Consider the following 20,465-nt stretch of genomic DNA (forward strand, 5'->3'; position numbering starts at 1 on the left):
GTCATGGGTTCAAATCCTGCCTGAGTAATCTGTTGATTTCACAGGACTCGCTAAATAGTGCTTAACACACAACAAAACACAAATAATATTCATCAAAGTAAAGTGATAAGTTCTCTCGGCCCCCAAACTTAAATTATTACAGGAAACTTTAGAACTTCATGTTAATTTCAGTTGCTTGTCTTTTCAAACACTCGCATTTTTTATTTGTCCAGGACCTGGAGACAAAGATGGGTGGTCAGATGCCCCGTATGCTGTGCCTGGATGACTACTTCATGACTGAAGTGGAGAGGATGCAGACTGATGAAGAGACTGGAAAGAGGTTGCTCTTAAAGGTGAGTCGAAGATCCCTGGGAAAAAAAAACAATTTTAAATTTGAAACCTTTTTTTAAAATGAACCAGTCACAGATTTGAAGTATTGTACTTGATTGGTAAAACTATTGGACACGTATACAGTACAAAGCGTAAACAAACTGGCCATGTCATTTCATTCCGGCATTGGCATTGACTAGTGTTGTTTGCACCTTGACTCCAGTGAAACATAGTCTACAAGTGATACAAGTAAAATGTGAAATACTATCTACTCTTTACTATATAAATAAGCTTGATTTCTTGCCTGACTTAAGAATTGAGTTTGTGTTAATTTCTTGTTTGAGTTCTTGCTTGCTTTCTGAGAACGTTGGCATCAAGTTGTTAGGTAAAAAGCAACTCTCGGAATGGGGGACTTTTGGGATCTCTCTGTGGCAGTAGACTTTCTGGGTAAATCTATTGCTCTTGGTTATGTGCACGCGCTCAGAACTATGAAAGAATGGAAAGTTGCCTGTTAAGTCTGCTGCCACCTAGAGTCCCAAAATGTCCCGTTCACGTCTGACATGAGCAACGTTTTTGTATGATTCCTCTTCAGGCTCTGGAGTATGAGTATGAAGCGATGATGGAGATCGCGTATCGTACCAGCTTGCTGAAGTCCTTCAAGAAGACGGTAGACGATGGTTTCTTTGACTTCATCATCGTGGATGCCAACAATGACAAGATGCAGTATGTTGTACCCTTCAGGAACTACAGCAAACTCAAAGGCTTTGAGGTTTGTCAGACTATCAATGATTGTAGTTTTCAGAGGCGTGGTTTTGTTGAGTTTCAATCCAATTTATAAATCTAGAATGCTTGATTTTTAAATCGAAAACCGAAGTTTCTACAGATTGAAAATTACCGTGTTCTTTGAAAGGGCAAGGCCATTTTCAAAGTTCACTTCCGTTCATGGTAAATCCTAATGTCTATGGTAAATTTTAAAGGGGCACTAAGGCCTAGATTGTGGTAAAAATTGGCCTCTGTGTAATTGCATGCCTGAAATGGAATATTGACTCCTTGCACACTCGTCACACGCGGCGACTGTGGCATAAATGCTGCGTCGCCTAAAATGCATGCTTCACTGAACAGTGACATTGCCCACCAAATTGCGCATCAAAGATTAATCTGATGATGACGTCAGCTGAATTGGGTCAATAAGTATACAAGTAAACTTGATGTGGTAATTAGCTGTTGTAGGTTTTTTTACTTTTGTAACAAGAATAGTTTGTCTTTTTCCTGGCTGCAAGAGAAATGTGTCTCATTTTGAACCAATCCTACTTATGTTCTTTGATGTTAAAGGTGTATGTGGTAGAAATGCTAACTGACGCTGCAACCTGCCACAAGAGGGACTCTCACAATCGGGGCCTGCCTGATATCCAAAAGGTGAGTTTAAAAGCCAAAGCCACGTGAGGGAGTTTTAAGTTTGCTCTTAGCACTAAAAGTTTACCAAAGGTTACATTTTAAAAAAATTGCTCTGTAATATTATTTTTTTAAATATTCTGAAAAAGCCTTTACCTTAAAGATGTTATCTTACAGCTTTTTTTTTTCAAGGGTCAAATAACTATGTAGTTTAGACTAAAAGTGTAGACCCTCTTAAATGGATGTCACACGTGGTTACAATCTGCTCATGGTCTGCCAAATTGCATGTAAAAATTAAGTAGGTCTCGCCACTCGCTCATCGGCCAAAGTGCACATTGCATAGATAACAAATGGGAGAATCCGGTTCACAGTCTGAAGGCAACCCTGATTGATCGTTGGTGATGATGTCGGGTGAATCGATTCACCTGAAGATGACTGACATAATCAATTATTTGCAAATTTTTTAGATTGTGCGCTTTTATGAGCCTCTACCTTATGACTACACCAGGCTGGATGTTCGCTCACTCCTTCAAGATGATTGCATTGAAGAGGTAATATTTCTACAACAGGTAGTCTTGAATCCGAGCAAAAGACGCAACGTATTAGCTGAGTAGTTTTGCCGCCTGATTTCAGCTAACACAGAAGTTTAGCGCTAATAGTGTTCAATGCCGTCAGTAAACAGAGTCATGAAAAGATGGGTGCTATCTTAAAGGCACTGGACACCTTTGGTAATTTGTCAAAGACCAGTAGTTTCACTTGGTGTACAGGGTGTTTCCCAACTTACGCATTAAGTTACAAATCTGTGAAAATTTGGACTCAATTGGTCACCAAAGATGCAAGAGACTTCTGAGGGAGCCGTTTCTCACAATGTTTTTTTATTATCAACAGCTATCCATTTCTCATTACCAAGTTGTTTTGCTAATAATTATTTGGTGTCATTACCAATAGTGTCAAATGCCTTTAAAATCTTCTACTGTACCTTGATCCTTGTAGGTGGAGATGGAAGACTTTGATGAGGATGAGTCGGAGAAAGCAGACGATAAAAGTGATGACGAGGAGGAGGAGGAAGAGGAATCGGTATGTGTCTTAAATTCAGATTCTAAATGCTATTCTTCATTTTGTGCAACTTTTATTTTATCGCTCGTTAGAGTTCCCAGCAAATCTGTGTATTTTTCTACATTTGTTTTCTCCCGTTTACATTATATTTGAGGTAAGTGATATTCTTCAATGTATATAGAAACATATTCAATTATATGTGTGGTAGTATTTTCAAAAATATACGCAGTCATTTTCTCCTTATCTATGTCATACATTTTGTAAATAGGCTTAACTTGAGATTCATACTCAATACCAGCAGGCCTAGTTATTGTGGTTTCTTCTGTTTTATTATCGGCCCATATTGTTTTACATTTTTGTGGGAGGTACGTTTGAAGCAACCACAGACTGATTCCAAAGAGCTTTTTAAAATTTATTTTTGTATCATCATCCAGACTAAGCTTAATCCAGACGTGGTTAATATTGTTGACATTTTGACACAGATTTACCAGTATAAATTTATGGGGGGAAATAATAGTTCAAAATAACAATTTGTGGATAAATACTGTGTCAAAATGGGAAGCATCGGAGAATGTTGTAAAGATGTAAGTTGTTCAAATTTTTGTGAAAGTAGGTCCAATCTTGTGGCCACTATATGGGCATTTTTGTGCATGTTACTTCTGGGCCTGAGTGTCCAAAAGGGTGAAGTGCAAGAACTGCTTTCAAAAGACTGCTTTCAACAAATGTATGCTTACCAGAATAAAGTTACCAGCCAAATTACCAGGTCACATGTACAATTTGTAACTGGTATCCTGCTTATATCTGCTTAGCAGACAACTGTCAAGCAATATTTCCTGCTCAAGCAGCCCTATGAAATAGGACCCTTTTGTGCAAACACTAGTCAAAACTGTAGCGAGTTAGTCATTCACGCTTGCATCTTAGGTAATCTTACAGACTAATGAAAACTGATAGGTAATCTGTGTTTGTTTGTTTGTTTGTTTGTTTGTTTGTTTGTTTGTTTGTTTGTTTGTTTGTTTGTTTGTTTGTTTGTTTGTTTGTTTTATATATAAAAAAGTAATTGTACAGAATTCACACAGGCTAGTGAAAGTTTTGTGCAAGCTAGTCAACTGCAAAGCTCGCTAGTAGCCCTGTGGGCAACTGAGCAAGTCTATAGGGGGAACTATGGCCATGTCACATGAAGGAGTTTACCGGCAACCAGGTCCAGGCAATCTCTGGTAAGCCAAAAATTCATTCGCATTTCAGTTCTCTCAATATTTTTTGGGAGATAGTGAGGTACAGCTAGATAACTGTCTTTTGAGCAGTAGTAGTGTTCCATTTGCGTGCAGTGTTTTGCCTTCAATATGCCTGTTAAAGTTGCCGTGTGAACCATGGCCTTATATTGAAGGGTCTGCTTCTTCTCTACTTTACTACATGGATCCCGTCCATGTTCACGCCTTAAGCCCCCGTTTGTACTTCCTGGGAATGCGATGCAGACAGAATTTGACGGAAATTTGATGTCACATCTCTGTTTTCGCTGCAAGTATTCGCAAAAGTTGAGCACGGATCAACTGTTGCAAATTGTTCGTTTCAGATTTGTGATGTCATTATTCGTATTGCATTCACATTCGCAGAAAGTATGAACCAAGCGTTATTCTCTTGGGCGTATTCCTAAAAAGCATAAGTTGTTTCCATTACCTAACTGAGCCTCTATCATTATTCATCTTAAGATATTTACTTTTTATTACAAATAACTTGTTAGTGATACACTTTTTTTTATAAATACCTAATCTGTTTTTTTTATTTCAAGGATTACCAATTTACAGTTTTTAAAACTTTCCCTTAGTACACAAAATTACAATATTTTGTCAAGAAATATATGTTTATTACTTGGGTATGAACAAATGTTTTAAACACTTTCTTTAAACTGTATTTGTTTTATTGTATTTTTTTTTCTTTTAGGGTTTTGAGGCTTATACAATTTTAATTTCCTGAAAATGTGTTGTAGGTGGGGATTTCAAGCTTTATAAGTAATTACTCAAAATAACTGTTAGCATAAAAACTTACTTGGTGGGGGTAACAAGCAATGGAAAGCTGTTGATAGTATGAAACATAGTGAGAAACGGCTCCCTCTGAAGTAACATAGTTTTCAAGAAAAAAGTAATTTGCCATGAAAATATTTGAAGTTGTTGTTGAGATATCACAAATAGATTTTGAGGTCCCGAAATTAAGCATCTGAAAGCACACAACTTCTTGTGTCAAGGGTGTTTTTTTCTTTCATTATTTTCTCGCAACTTCGACGACCAATTGAGTTCAAATTTTCACAGGTTTTTTATTTTGTCCATATGTTGAGCTGCACTAAGTGGGAAGACCGGTCTTTGACAGTTAACATAGGCTTTTAATTTGAACCAGCAGCTAGCTATAGTGAATACTGCTAGCAATAGCATTAACAATGCAATACGGTCTCCAACTAACAAAATCACAAACTAGTTATTCTTAGATTACAAGTAGCGGTATGAGATACATTTGCACAGAAGTGTAATGTTTACAATTGTGTGTTTTTGGTTGAATTATCAGCCATTGCCAGTATTTCCAACTGTTGCAAAGGGATCAAGTAGATCTAGGACTAGTTTTAAAAAAAAATGTTTAAAGGAGAGGTATTTAGGATCAGAAAAAAAAATGGGTGAATTCGTAGAGTAAGCAGTTAATATCATATCAATCGAGTTTGTTCCATTTGTATTTGGCTGTTTATATGTTATGTGCAAAACATGAGGACACTGCATCAGTGCTAGGGAATATATAAAGATACGTGTCGCTGTACGCGCTGTTAAACTATACCGATAGCCCATTGGTTGAATGATTGAAGAATCTGGAAAGAAGAATCCTAAACAATCGGCATCAAATATGACCGGAGAGGAGTAAAACCCCAAATGTCTTTATTGTATCAGGTACAGTATGACTAGTGTGTCTAATTTCTTTTTTACTACTATTAACAACGGTTTTGGGAATTCTTGTTTATTAATTTCACATAGCTTCAGTAATATTTGCATGAGTGTACCACATTTTGACCTGGAAGTAGTTATGAAGGAGTCAAGTTTCCTTCATGTCTCTTAACTGAATTTCGGTATTCTGAAGAAAAGGTTTTGTTGTTGTTGTAGGAACTAAAAGATTGATGAAGTACTTATGGACTGTAAAATCTATAAGGAATGCCTAAGACACATGTTCAATTATGGGTAAACTAAACTATAATTTTTGAATCTGCTGCTGACAACTTCTTAATGAAACAAGCTCCTTAAAGCAGTAAATTGCTTCGGGAAAATATTAAACAATTGGTTCTCATATTACGCACCCTAGAAGTTAGACCAAGAGGCTTTACATCACTATAATCCTTGTTCATCAGTCATACTAAGATCATTCCTCAAACTGTATCAACTATTTGGGGAACATACAACAGTCTTTTGATTGGTTCTAAGATCGCAACCACTGTTGCAATCGTTGTCAGGAAAATGTACACGAGAGGTGTGGTTTTAATGGTCTTCCTACTGTTGTTGGGTGAAACTGGCAAGGGTGAGTCATTTCAAATTAAGGGGATATGACATTTGTCACGAAGGAAAAAATATTTACCTGGGTAGGGGTGTTTAAATTTGTGGATTGTAGTGAATATTGTATATGTATTGGGCCGACAAACCATGTAGTAATGTTACTGATGTGCTGTTTGACTTAAACAGAGAAAGCTAATTTGCCGTTTCTCTAAGGTTATCCTCCCTTCTTATAAGATTTATCAAATTATTTACAAATGTTTTAATTCAATTTGTTTGAACGTTTTTTTTAAATGGCCATTTAAAACAAAAAAGTTGGTGAGCTGCATTTTGTGACCTTTATATAAAAAATAGTGGAATGTGTCGAGGAGTGAAATTTGCCTTACTCGTACCACATCCATCAGTCATATGTTGCATTTGGGCACCAAAGGATTACTACACATTAGCCAGTTCAACATCCAAGGCTTTACAAGAAAGAAAACATAAAGATACCTGAGTTTATAAGATCACAAGAAGTTTGCTAAAAATCATATTTATTTTAAGAAGCTGGGTAAACTGTGAAGTAGTTTATATTTCTAAAAGCAAACTGTGATGATGGTTTATTTGAATCTTGTTCAGTAAAAGGATTATTGTATAGCTTTTGAATGGGTGTTAAGAGTCGTTTGTAAAAAGGAGACCTTTGTCACGCTCCGGCCATCTTAGTCATGGACCCTGTATGCTTATATGAGCACTGATTATCATACTGAAAAGGGGGCTGACTATTTTACCTCCTGGCCTCACTTTAATATTGGTCCAATTCCAATGTGAGAATTACAAGATGGCGGACTCGTGATGAAGGTCTGTATGTGGTTGTTGGTTGATGTTGATTTTCAGTTTGATCTTGTTCATTTACAGGGAGTTTTGGTGAAGAGTAAATGGGAAACGGCTACAGGAGAGAGACTAGGTGAGTACATGGTGTATGCCGTCAGATGTAGCCTGACTGTAGTAAAGTGGTCTAACTGTAGTAAAATGGCCCAACTACAGTCAGTTTGCCCAACAGTCGGGTGGCTCAACTACAGTCAGGTGGCCCAACTGCAGTCAAATGGCTCAACTGTAACCAGTTGCCCCAACTATATTCAGGTGGCCCAACTTTAGTCAGATGGCCAAGTGTAGTAATGTTGCCCAACTATAGTCGGGTTGCCCTAACTGTAGTCAGGTAGCTGAACTGTCACCAAGTGTCCCCACTGTCACCAAGGTGGCCGGATGACTGTCATGAAGTGACGCTGTATTCATGCCAAGAAAATTTAAAAACAATCAAAACACTGTGACTCCACGAGTATCGAATCACAAAGTGAACTTCAACTAGGATATAAGCAAGGCGACTTTTTCGTTGTATCTACAAGTTAAACCTCGGAGTTAATTCAATGCGCACCAAGTGATTGTACGACATATTGTAAGTAGTTCAAGCCAAACACTTTGAGCAACTATGTGAACACTTAATCAGTAGGTTTACCTAATTTGGATGCCTTAAATTTTATGTTTATTGTTCTTTCAGAGTCTAAAAACTTAATAACAAATTTCAGGATTATTATTCACAGTGATGCAATGCAATGTCATAGATATAGACCGTGCAAGTCTCGCGCATATTTGAAAATGTTTGACGCACATTGCTTTGACGTGTGAAGGTTTATCCGAGGGGATTGCATTTAAAAATATTGACAATTTCGTGGGTCATGAAACTCAAGGTTATTTACTACAATATTTTGAAGATACTAAATCAAAGAACTATTGTTAGAAATAGAACAAGCTGGTGACGTAAAAGACTTCCTTAAGTAAAGATTAGTTTTGAATAATTTTGTATCATCAAATACTGGATTGTCACTCTCTCCATTTGTCCCCTCAGATAAGCTGGATGGAGTGCGTTCATATGGTAAGCGTCGGCAGTCGACAGATGAATCACAGGTCCAGAGCATGGAAGATTACCTTGGCATGGCTGACTACTCACAAGACCAGTCAAATAGAGATCCAAATGCCAAAAGGGTTTGTAAACAATAATTTCATCTTCCACCTCTTTTTATTTTTTCAAATTTGCTGTACTAGCTTTCTGCTTGTAAATAAAAATTCCCAAAAGAAGTTCCCTCTGCTTTCGCTTAAAAGGTTGTATCATTGGGTGTGATCCCTGGCACTGGCAGTTACAGGATTAATGGTTTCTGACTGGAACCCCGGAGCAAAGATATTACCACAATAGACAGATCCCCAACATAGGGCAAGATAGTTAGGTTGATTAGAGCGCTGGCATGCAAATCAGGTGGTCTTTGATGGAATCTTTGTTAGAAACTTGAATTTACAAATTTTCATTTTATGTTTTGGTACATTGATATAATTATTTGAGTTCTTCAAATTCTTCATGATGCTCCTTAAAATGGACTTTTACAAATGTCTGATGAAAATAATACCCGTTATTTTCTTCAGATGTAAAGAAGTTGTGCTTGTTGCTAAACTAAAGGACACTGCTCCAAACAGCTCTTTATAGTCTATTATTCATTTTCTGTTAAAAGGTGGTAATGCAATCATTTCAACCAAAGAGCAAGGTATCCTTGCTCCATGTTTTAACACACCTCCGAAGTTTGTTGTTTTGGACCTCCTGGTTAGCAGTGACTCTCAGCCCGGTTTTATGTAGAAAGTCAGTTTTATGTAGAATCTAAAACTCATTTACAGCACTTTTTAAGAAAATCATATTCAAGTCCAAACCTTGTTTTATTTTCTAGGTTCGTTGGGCTGACATTGAGGAGAAGAAAGACCAAGATAGGAAGCGTGCTGTGGGCTTCGTCGTCGGTCAGACAGCTCAGGACTGGGCCAAAATTACTGATGACAACTTTGCTGAGAAGGCACTCAATCGAACAAAGTATTTTTGAAATGTTGACTTGAACTGACAAAAAGGTACTGGTTTATTTGCCCTCCTTGACGAAGTCTGTGTGGTGCGGAGTAGTTTTGTTAAAGAGTTCAGTTGTGCCCCAAAGCTGTTGCCTATGTGGTTTGTTTCCTACGATGATTAGGATCGTCTAATCTTAGGCGATTGTCAAAATGTTGTAAAAGGTTCCTGTGTGCTTGCATTAGAAGGGATATTTAGCAGTTCCGAAGGATAGATAAATCTTTCAATCTTTTCGTCTGACATGATTTGGATTGCATGGATGTAGTAAATGCTTGCAAAATTCTCAAAATCAAGATTGTGCAAAGTTTTGTTTAACCATTTTAATAAGAGGTACCTTTTTGAGGTAGGGTGGATGCTATAGGAGTGCACCGTTTGATTTGGCTGTCTACAGACAGATGGACGCAAAACTATGAGTGTCATTGTATTGCCCATCATATCTCAAAATTACTTTTGAGATTTAGCAACAGAGAAGTATTAAAGTGTTGCACACTTTAGGATTGTATACAGTTCAGAACAAGCAACGTTCTGCATTTTGTTTGGCAGTAATACTCATTATTAATTAATATCGGGGCTTAAACTTGATTCCTGCGTATATTTGTCATCAATACAGCTTGAGGTTTATGAGAGGGGCGTGTCCAGAGATGTGATCAGAGTGGTGGTGTTGCTAGGATAAGCCGTTTTTCTGTCTGTGTCCCGTTGAACTATCGATGTGTACGACCATGGCTGCAGCACGTGGAACAGCCCATGAGGTTGTCGTGTTATCATGAGTAATCATTGAAGATTGGATGAAAAGCAATGTGGAACTTATGTTTAATCGTTGTCAGTGTTATAGTTAGCCTAATACATAGTTAATGGCTCACTCCACAGACTGATTGGTTCTGTACATATACACTATTTGTGTGTAAACTAAGTATATGTTTTTGTGATCAAACTGCATATTATTACAATATTAAGCATTTTCCAATAATAGCTACTCTTTTAGTTGATGTTCTGTATTATTATTATTTGTTTATAGTTCTTAAAGCATTTCCGGCCAGGTGAAGTTCAGCCGATTTGCTTTGCTACAGTCACTTTTACAAAAAGAACGTCAACCATCACTGATTCACGTATGGAATGTTCAGATACTGTCATGTCATCATGATGGAGAATCCACTCTCAAAAGCAAGGCGAGGAGTGATTAAGAATGGTTTCATGAATGTTCTAGTGGTAGGGTGGTGCTTGATGACAGCCTTGCTTATAAGTGACAGTGGCTAGGAGAATCGGGTTCAAAGTTTTACTCAAAGGATTGGAATATCTTCTCGAAGTTCTTGTAATATGTTAACATTGTCACGTCAACTAAGTTTTGTAAAACAATGTTATAGGAGAATTAATTCTTCTGATAGAAAAAAATATAAATCTGAAACTGTTTTTTCAATAAGTTCTTATTAGCAAATTTCTCTAGAGGTAATTGTTTAAAGATTGTTTATTTTGGCTCTGTGAGGGCCCAGCTTGTGTTGGGGAAGGTACATTGTTATAAAACAAAACAAAAATGTAGGAAATGTGTCGACATCAAATCAACACAAGATAAGAAGTACAGCAGACTTGGTAGGGTTGCTGTGACCTCAATGTCATGGGACTCACTATTTCTGATATTTTATTGACTTATTGATAGGTTGATCATTTGGTTAATCAATCGACTGACTGATCGATCAATTGATTGAGTGATTAGTTAAGAGTAGGTAAGTCGGTACATTGATACCTTAAACAAAATTTGTTGGGAACTTCAAGGAGAATGGCTGTATAAAAGGCCGCTTCATGTGTTTTCCTGCCTTGGTGCAGTGTTCATTGTAATGTAATTCCTTTTGCTGTAAATATATATTATCCCACCTCGTGTTAGTCAGTTTGTATTATAGGTAACAGTTTCTACCAGTGTTGTTTTTCTAATCTGGGTGTGATCAAGGCTTAGTGATGATATAAACACCCCCACTGGACCATCTAGATATATTTTCCCTGCACTCCCTTTCATGTCTTCCTTACAGTGTAATTAATTTGATGAGGAGTGGAAAGCAACTCAAGTTACATCATGTGCCATGGAAAGATGAAAACAAACTCACAGGATATGAGTGCAGTATACAGGATGCTTATATGACACCTGTTTTTATCTATTATACTCAGCACCCATTGTCATTTTACACCGAAAGGAGAGGAAAACTTTTCCTGATAGAGGAAATGAGACTTGGTCAATAGACCTCGGAAAATACTTTTCTATAAGTGATAATTATTGATCGTGTTACGACTTCCTCAATTAGCTGCCAAAAGTTTTGCGTAATTGTAGTTTAGCCTTTGTAGAATTTCTTATAGTATTGATCAACATAAACATAGTTTGTGAAAAATGGCATTTTGTTTAATAACTTTATTTTTGAACATTTAACAGATTTTGTTTACTCATTCGTGAAACAGATGAAGCAAGTACTGTTGGTTTTGAGAGATGGTTTGCTAGAGTGAATTTTGTTTTGGGCGGCGGGGGGGGGGGGGGGTAGAATCAGAAGTTCGTTCTGTTATAATAATGAGGTTTTTTTGTTATGTGTTTCAACAAGGAGCGAGAACTAGGAGCTAGTTTTCTATCGCCATCTTATTTTGTTTCGGAACGTTTTTTTTATTGTTTAATTTTACAATGAAAATCAATCAAAGCATTGTACATACAATTACTAATCACTTCGAATTCTTTGTGTAACGGAATGTATGGAAGTTGTGGTTAATTATTTTTGACATGAAAACCAGTTACGTCCACCACTCAAAGATTGGGACTCGTGTAAAAGGACTGTTTCATAATTGAACTTGTTGTGCAGAGATGGGTCAAGCAAATCCATTTTTTAATAGGCCTAAAATAGATAGTGTTCTGTCCTAGTGTTTTAACTCTTTTTCGTCACTTTCTATTATAAAAACCAAGTTTCTATAATGTATGGTGTAGTATTACTACTCGTGCAGCTGTATTTGTTAGTGGTGTCATTTTTAGAGTAACCCATACAGGCCTAAAATGCTTATTAGTTCATTACACTAAAATGCTTATTAGTTCAGAACACATTTGTTCCGTTAGTTTCAGATTTGTGGTTCAAACACTTACGATTATGTTTTGTTTAGATTGGCATTTGATTATTTGCCAATAAAATTCGGACATGGTTAAATTAAAACATGATATATACATGTACTTCCATTGTGTAATCAACTAATTTAATAGCTATGCTTTTAAGGCCGTTGTCAAAGTGCAGTGGAGCGGGCGCCATCTTCGTTATTGTTCTCCAAGCGGTTTAGACTCGCTACAACCACAACAAAGGTAGGGTACGATTTGACTTCAATCTTGGTAAGGAATACATGTACATGTACATGTACATGATTTACTCCTATGTATCACTGTTTTGTGCTGTATGTCAATGTTGGGAATTTTTTTTTCTAAAGGTATACATTTTTAATTTGGTATTTCAATTATCTATATCATGTACTTTTTACTAAGAGACTTGTGTTTAAAAGTATTTTTTTATAGCAATAGGTTGGTGACTAAATTTAGTGATTAGTCTGCGGTTTTAGAGTTTGTCCTGCGCCGCAATCGTAGCCTACTCCAACGGCTGTCTCCGTCTGCTGCTGTTCGGTCCTGCTGCTGTCACGTCACTGAATGGAGTATAGCTGGTGCACGTCCACATCCATAAATTGTTTAAAATATACACAAGACACCAACGGGCAGCTGAGACGACTCAAGTTGCGAAAAACAAATATGAGCGGTTTTTTTAGTGGAGTTTATTCCAATGTAGCACACCTGCTGACGGATTTACGACCCGTCGAAGCGGCGGCAACGGGGACGTTTGCAGCTCGTTAGAGACCCTCGCAGTCTTAACATGGCCGCCATTGAAATAAATGTAGCCTGAAAGTGGTCGTTATTGGCGCCCAAAATAAAACATTTTGAAATTGTCGTCTGCATCGTTGTTGCGTTGCGGCGAACCGATGCTACACAAATATTGTACATTATTATTGTGTTAACATGGGTTGGCGATGGCGGCATGAGTTTAGTTTATAATAATTATCTTCGCAGGATCATCGATGCTTTATTTGGAAAATGACCAGAGTTCTCACACGAGGAAAATAAGCTGAGGTTCGTGGTCCATGGAACACTAAACAAAATGTATGTAGTTTCTTCATAGCATAACAAACATATTTGTAATGTATCTAAGAGGAAGGAAATGTACCTGGGACGCGTTATCGCTCGCTCGCAGATAAAACGACCGTCTCAGTTTACATCTTGCAGAGTGCGATTCTGGCTGAAGTCATAACAACGGTCTGTTTAATTTTAAATGCTTACATTAAATAATAATATAGTTCAAAATAACCTTCTAAATACACGTCGTCGCAATATTTCATTACACTGATACATCACGCAGCAGCGACCTGGGAGTTCCAACGCACCACACACGACTCCATAACACAAGAGGCGCAAAACGTAAACGTTTTTCACTCTCCAACCAACCCAAGACATAACATCTTCGAGTGGCGGTGTCGCGAAGCAAGCCATCCGGGGATAAAATAGACGGACCACCCTGATATGTTTATAATAGGACTTCAGGTAATAATCGCCAGGACATTGGAAAGGGGATGATAACCGAAGAGCCGCTCACACTGCTAAAGTATACGGGCTTTATAACAAGAGGGTAATAATGGTCGTTCTGGTTTACGATTTATCTTCCTACTGATTGACGTTCTCAAGTACAAACTGCGTGTAGCCTTTAGTTGCAGGCTCAATTCTTTTAAACCGAAAAAGAAACTGACGCCAATAAAAGCTGCCTTTCTATACCCTTATTGACTAATTGCATTGTTATTTTCTAATAGCTGTTGTTTTTATGTCTCGTCAATAAATATGTCAGATCGTAATTTATTTATAATAGTTAAGAGATGGTATGCTTGTATTTCGTGTGCATGTGCGCCGAATGTGTTAGCTCGATCGTCTTCAGACGAAATACAAATCTGAAATGTTGCGAGTTGTTACGTGACACTGTGCTTATAGACGCTTCGCTTCTTGCTTCCCTTATTAGCGGGCGTGGCTGACATGTGACAGCGTGATGTGTATGATGTTGGCGAGGAATCCACATCCCTTCATTACTTGACAAAGCATAATATCTTTTGAAAGAGTGAACGACTGCACATTTCCAAAACATCCGAGCTGTAAAAGCGCAAGTAACACCTTAGTAAAGAGAGAAAATGTGACAACCATGCATATAGCGTCATGTGACTGGTTCTTACGTGAATTATTATATGTTAGCGAGTGAACGCTGAACCAATATCATATCGGTCTCTACTATACCATGTAGCAATAATACAAAGTTCTCCAGGGCAAACGGTCAGCAACTTATACGTTATGAAGCCGTAGAAAGTCAATGTGGGTTTGAGTGACAAATATTGTAGGTCCAATCAAAAGGAAACCCACATCGCTGTAGCTCTATATACAGCGAGTGTCGAGTACTTCGATGCTGGGGTACGGGACCGCAAGCCGGTTCCAAAACCCAAGCCTTCACTCGACGGCACGTGCGGTACATCGCCGTTTCACGACCACCTTTAATTGTATATTTTGTAACGTTGGATGTATGTATGGGGTTGCAAATGTATGTATTTATTCTTTTCATATATACATGGAGCGGACTCTGTGACATGATGTTAACCTTGATGAAGACTAGCGGGGACCAGAGGCGATACAAAAGTCTGCCCTATATTAAAACTTATTCGGTGGACCCAATTGGTGTACCATGGCCCCTCCTTTTGGTGGGTTCCGGTTTGAATCCCACTTCGGACTCGGGCATAACAAAAATGGGGAATTTCCCTTGACACTGTGATAGTTTCTATGATGTTAGTGTATTCCAACAAAATGGATTAACTTTGGTTCCTTTTGGTCAATCTCATATGAGCTACACCTACATTCAATTCACCTCGGTAGCTTTCAGTGGATTTGGCCTATAGTAGTAAAAGAAAAAAAGGAAAAAAAACATTAAGGGGGATTTGGTATCTTTTTCTTGACTTAGGAGCACAGAGAAAATGGGCTTTTTCCTAAACTCTGGCACCACGGCTCAGGCTCCGGGCTCCATTTAGTGTTACAAATGATGCAAAATATACACTTCTCCAAAAGTAATTGCAAATGTAAGCCCAAGACGGAATCGGTGTCTTTTTAGCCGAAGGTTTCGAAAAGGCCAATGATGATTCCACCGACAAAGTCGCATGGAGATTTATAACAAGTCAAATTGGCCGACGTTTTTATTCCAAAGCCCGAGTCCCTGGTCAAGGTTTGGAAAAGCCCCAAGATGTGCCCGCAATGTACCGTTACACTCGGTGGTCACAAAGGCGTGTGAAGGCTATAGGGCAAGCCAATAGACAGTATACTGAAGAAAATTTGAAGGAAAAAAACCATAAAACTGTTAAGCTGTATAGTTTCGTATTATGATACCCGTCCCCTTATTAGTAAGTTTTGTTTTACTTCGTTAGTAGTATAACATCATCAGTGGTTGATTAAATTCGAATCGAATACTCTCGGCACTGTCTTTGAAATTCCTTGCCAAGGTTCGGGGTTGAAATTAAGTGCGAGAAGTAGAAGTTAAGCATCCAATGTCTCAAAGCACAGAGCCTCTTCTTGTGTTGATATTTTGTTTTTTAAGTGGTTGGAATCAGTGGGTGACGGGCCCAGTAAGGGTGCCCCGTCAAGAGAGCCAAAGCACGGTATCATCTGGCCGCTTAGGGGGTGGTACTCAGGACTGTGTAATATCAAAATATCGCCGTCGGCAAATCTGAAATTGTATCCCGGGCTAACTTCTTCTTTTTCTTTGAGGCGGCCCCCCAAAACGACATGATGACAATATCGAAACATTGCTGTCTGTGGAAATAAACATGGATTGTTTCAAGTTATGCCGGCCTGCTGGGGTGGCCACTTAACGGTTGGACAGTTAAAAGCTCCGTGCGTATGCCACCAGGTTAAAGGGAGCAACCATGGGGATATATCAATATTAATTTTGGTTTTACCCTTACACCGCGAAGAGTATGTAACCAAAGTTAATATTATGCTTATCAATTAATTCCGAAAATTTTAACAAATTGTACGTTGTGATGTGGTACGACCAATACTTGTATAGATTGTTTGTTATTAATTATTCTGGGTAGATTGTTACTTCCTTTTTGTGTTGTTTTTTTTTTTTTTTTCACGAAATCAATTCCTGAAGTTGACGTCAATTTGTATCACGCTGTCCGATCCTCTCTCTACCATGCTGTTTATAACTGGTACCGGTATGCAAGGCCATGCCAGTAAGGTGTGCTACTTTTTTCTCATTGTTGCCTTCTTAGTCTCTCGATTTTAGAGACCTTCCCGCAGAGTGTTAAAATATTGTAATAAAATGGACACTATTGGTAATTACTCAAAATAATTATTAGCATAAAACCTTTCTTGGTAACGAGTAATGGGGAGCTGTTGATAGTATAAAACATTGTGAGAAATAGCTCCCTCTGAAGTAATTTAGTTTTCGAGAAAAAAAAGTAATTTTCCACGAATTTGATTTCGAGACCTCAGACTTAGAATTTGAGGTCTCGAAATCAAGCATCTTACACAACTTCGCGTGACAAGGATGTGTTTCTTTCATTGTTATCTCGCAACTTCGACGACCGATTGAGCTCAAATTTTCACAGGTTTGTTATTTTATGCATATGTTGAGATACATCAACTGTGAAAACTAGTCTTTTACAATTACTTATAGTGTCCAGTGTCTTTTAAGCTTTGCGAAAATAACATGCTTTTAACCGCACACGTTTTCGCGTCATGACACCGCGTTTGCTTATGATGGTGTTTTGATTATTAATTTGCTCACAGTTCGTTTGCTTCATTCTCCGTTGGCAAATGTGAGTCCACTTGCTATTTATTATATCCCCTGCATGTGTGGTCACAAGCCCCAAACAATCCCCTCGCTGAGGTTAATGAAGAGCCATCATTGGCTGAGAGTCGAGCGCAGCGCGTCAGGCGCGTGCACGTTTCCAGATCCCCCGTCCGATATCAAAAAAGCCTATGTGATGAGCATAGATACTCAAACTACAGCCCTAACCTAATAGTTGTCTGCAATGTATTGGCTTACAAGGTTTGCCTTGTAGCTGTCATCTTCAAGGGTGGATTAACGTAAATAACGGCACTTCACGGCATCCATTATTGCGAGATTTCCAACCATGCCGTGATCCGAGCGAGGACCACCGGTTCGTGCATGCCGTGGGAGGGGTGGTTGTCTCCCTGAGTGTTTAACTTGGGAAAGACCCCGAATTATGAAACGAGCTGCTTGAATGATGATGATGCATTCCCATCATGTATACAAGTCGGCCCACACAAGCCGTTGTAAAAGCTAGAACATAAAAAAAATTATTTGAGGTTGGCTAAGCGGTGGTTAGTAACCTTACTTCAGTATGCCCATCAAGGAAACACGTAGGAATGGCCTTTTCTTAAAGACACCGGACACTGTTGGTTATTGTCAAAGACCAGTCTTCTCTCTTGGTGTATCTCAACATGTGCATAAAATAATAATTCTTTGAAAATTTTGAGCCCAATCGGTCGTCGAAGTTGCGAGATAATAATGAAAGAAAAAACACCCTTGTCACACGAAGCTGTATGCTTTCGGATGCTTGATTTCGAGACCTCAAATTCTAAATATAAGGTCTCAAAATCAATTTTAGAAAACTATGTTACTTCAGAGGGAGTCATCTCTCACATTGTTGTATACCATCAACATCTCCCCGTTACTCGTTACCAAGTAAGGTTTTATGCTAATAGCTATTTTGAGTAATTACCAATTTATAGTGTCCACTGCCTTTACAGTAAAATTTGTGTGTACAAGAACGGCCTATCCTCAGAGACATGTTCTCATGCTGACAGCAGGACGTAATGTATGGTGACAAATTAAGCAAAGCTTACTCTTTTCTATAAAACATGGTATATTGACGGATGTTTTTCAGAAGCGAGAGCACCCATCACAAAATTGAGCAGTCAAAAGGCCTTCATGGTTCGAGTGCCACAAAAACTGTGTTTTGGGCCACACTTAAAGGAACACGTTGCCTTGGATCGGTCGAGTTGGTCTATAAAAAGCATTTGTAACCGTTTGTTATGAAATGCATATGGTTGGAAAGATGTTTTAAAAGTAGAATACGATGATCCACACAAACATGCCTCGAAATTGCACGGTTTTCCTTTTACCTCGTCGACTAACGCGGTCAGCCATTTATGGGGGTCAAATTTTTGACTCCCATAAATGGCCGACCGTGTTAGTTCGCAAAGTAAAAGGAAAACCACGCAATTTCGAGGCAGATTTGTGTGGATCATTGTATTCTACTTTTAAAACATCTTCCCAATAATATGCATTTTACAACAAATGGGTACAAACGCTGTTTATAGACCAACTCGTCCGATCCAAGGCAACGTGTTCCTTTAAATAAGAGTGAATATATAATGGCCCAACGGCAACATCACTTCTGATATCTGACACTTATTAAATAGAAGAAAAAAAAGATTAAATACTGGTTTCATTTTATAGTGAATATGTGACCTGATATTTTTAGGCATATTGAAGCAGTGAATTTAGGGAAGCAATATGAATTTTACTTAAATCTTCTATGTCATATTTTTAAGCCATTGGACCCTTTCGGTAAACAGTATTGTCCAAGGCCCACACTTCGTGTATCACAACTCCTATATCAAATAACAAACCTGTGAAAATTTGGGCTTAATCGGTCATCGGAGTCGGGAGAAAATAACGGGAAAACCCATCATTGTATTCGCATGTTCGCCGTGTCATGACATGACTTGTGTTTAAAATAAATCCGTAATTCTCGTTAACGAGAATTGATATTGTTTTACTGTTTTCTCAAAAAGCAAAGCATTTCATGGAATAATATTTCAAGAGAAGTATTTCACCACTACCTTCTGTAAACCCTGTAAGTTATTTGTAAATCTGTGAACTTTTTTTTTTCTTTACCGAAAGGGTCCAATGGCTTTAAAAGAGTGGATTTTTTGTTCAATTAAAATTTTGTTAGTTGTTAGTTTTGAGTTTCATCTCATATATGATAATACTTTTGAAAGATAAATGCTATGGCCACAAACCTACGATATCATATTATCCCTGTTCCCAAGGCTGTTCCACTTTATAGCAAACAATTATTTATTTTATTCCTCCACTCAAGCCCGGCCGAGGAACGAACTCATCACGTTATCAACATCAAGCTTTCATCATACTATAGCTGTCCACAGACCAGACAGCACAACTTTGTTTTAAGAGTTGGCGCGCAAAGCAAACTATCGTGACTAATTGGATACTCGAGACTAATAATTTCCCAAATGTTTGTAGCTTTGTCTGACATTAACTGCTTGGATGTTCGGTGATAATTGTCAACCACCAAGGTTTCCCTACCACAGAGGCCAAACATATCAAACAGACACGGCCATAATTTGGAGAGAATCGAACGGCTGGACTGCACGCTGCCGTGCTGTATAATGTAAACAGTTTGCGTTGTTAAACTGTTTTTATATTTATTACTTCGTATTTACAATATTGCCAATAAATCTGCGATGTCATGTTGTGTTCAGTAAATAACTTATAGGATGTTTATATAGTAATGGTCTGTTTATAATGACGTCAGCAGGGCACCGTGCATGAGAAATATTAATCACAGTTTTGAAATGAATCCTTTTCGATTTCATAACATACATTTCAAACCCTCTGTTTTCTCGTCATCACCCCCCCCCCCCTGGTTTGGGTTCGAATCCCAGAAGGGTTGTGTTGACGTGTGTAGGCCTATATGGTTTAGTTGCGAACGAAATCGCATTGCCAAGGTAATTAGTCCCATGCATAAACATTTTACAACCGTTCAAATAGCTACTAGAAACGCCATTATGGTTTCCAGGTATTCAATAACAAAAAATCGACGCTGCACCAAAATTACCGATGATTTTGCTTCGGAATGTTATGTATTGATTTGCTATAATTTGGGCGTGGTTTTCTTTGGGTACTGTTGTTGGCATGGCAGTACATCGCAGGGCCCAGTTTGTAATTGAACGCAGGGGTTGTTTTAATTATGTTTCAAAAACACATTGCAAGTGACGAAGTGCCTCTAAACGAGTATACCGGCAGGTTCTCGTGTTCTGGAACAGTATTTTATTCATGTACTTTTAAAAATTTTGGAGGGGGGAATGAAATTTTTCTTTGATTCAGCTTTGCAAAATCTGTCTGACATCGGCAAACTGTTTGACTCGGTAG

General features: G+C 38.2%; 1 protein-coding gene across 2 annotated transcripts in view; it reads left to right on the forward strand.

The window, feature by feature from the left end:
• Positions 1-20,465, forward strand: part of LOC117300834 (YLP motif-containing protein 1-like) — a 43,377-nt gene that overhangs the window by 16,072 nt on the left and 6,840 nt on the right. The window contains exons 9-17 of one of the 2 annotated variants that reach the window (XM_033784683.1): positions 213-332; positions 902-1,078; positions 1,642-1,725; positions 2,169-2,252; positions 2,695-2,778; positions 7,167-7,215; positions 8,155-8,291; positions 9,020-9,191; positions 9,794-12,352. In XM_033784683.1, the coding sequence (XP_033640574.1) occupies positions 213-332; positions 902-1,078; positions 1,642-1,725; positions 2,169-2,252; positions 2,695-2,778; positions 7,167-7,215; positions 8,155-8,291; positions 9,020-9,166 (882 nt within the window). In that variant the 3' untranslated portion in view covers positions 9,167-9,191; positions 9,794-12,352. Of the gene's footprint in view, positions 1-212; positions 333-901; positions 1,079-1,641; positions 1,726-2,168; positions 2,253-2,694; positions 2,779-7,166; positions 7,216-8,154; positions 8,292-9,019; positions 9,192-9,793; positions 12,353-20,465 lie in introns of those variants that run through there. The other variant, XM_033784690.1, reaches the window with a different exon arrangement.

Source organism: Asterias rubens, chromosome 1 (genome assembly GCF_902459465.1).
Source record: "Asterias rubens chromosome 1, eAstRub1.3, whole genome shotgun sequence".
NCBI lineage: Eukaryota > Metazoa > Echinodermata > Asteroidea > Forcipulatida > Asteriidae > Asterias > Asterias rubens.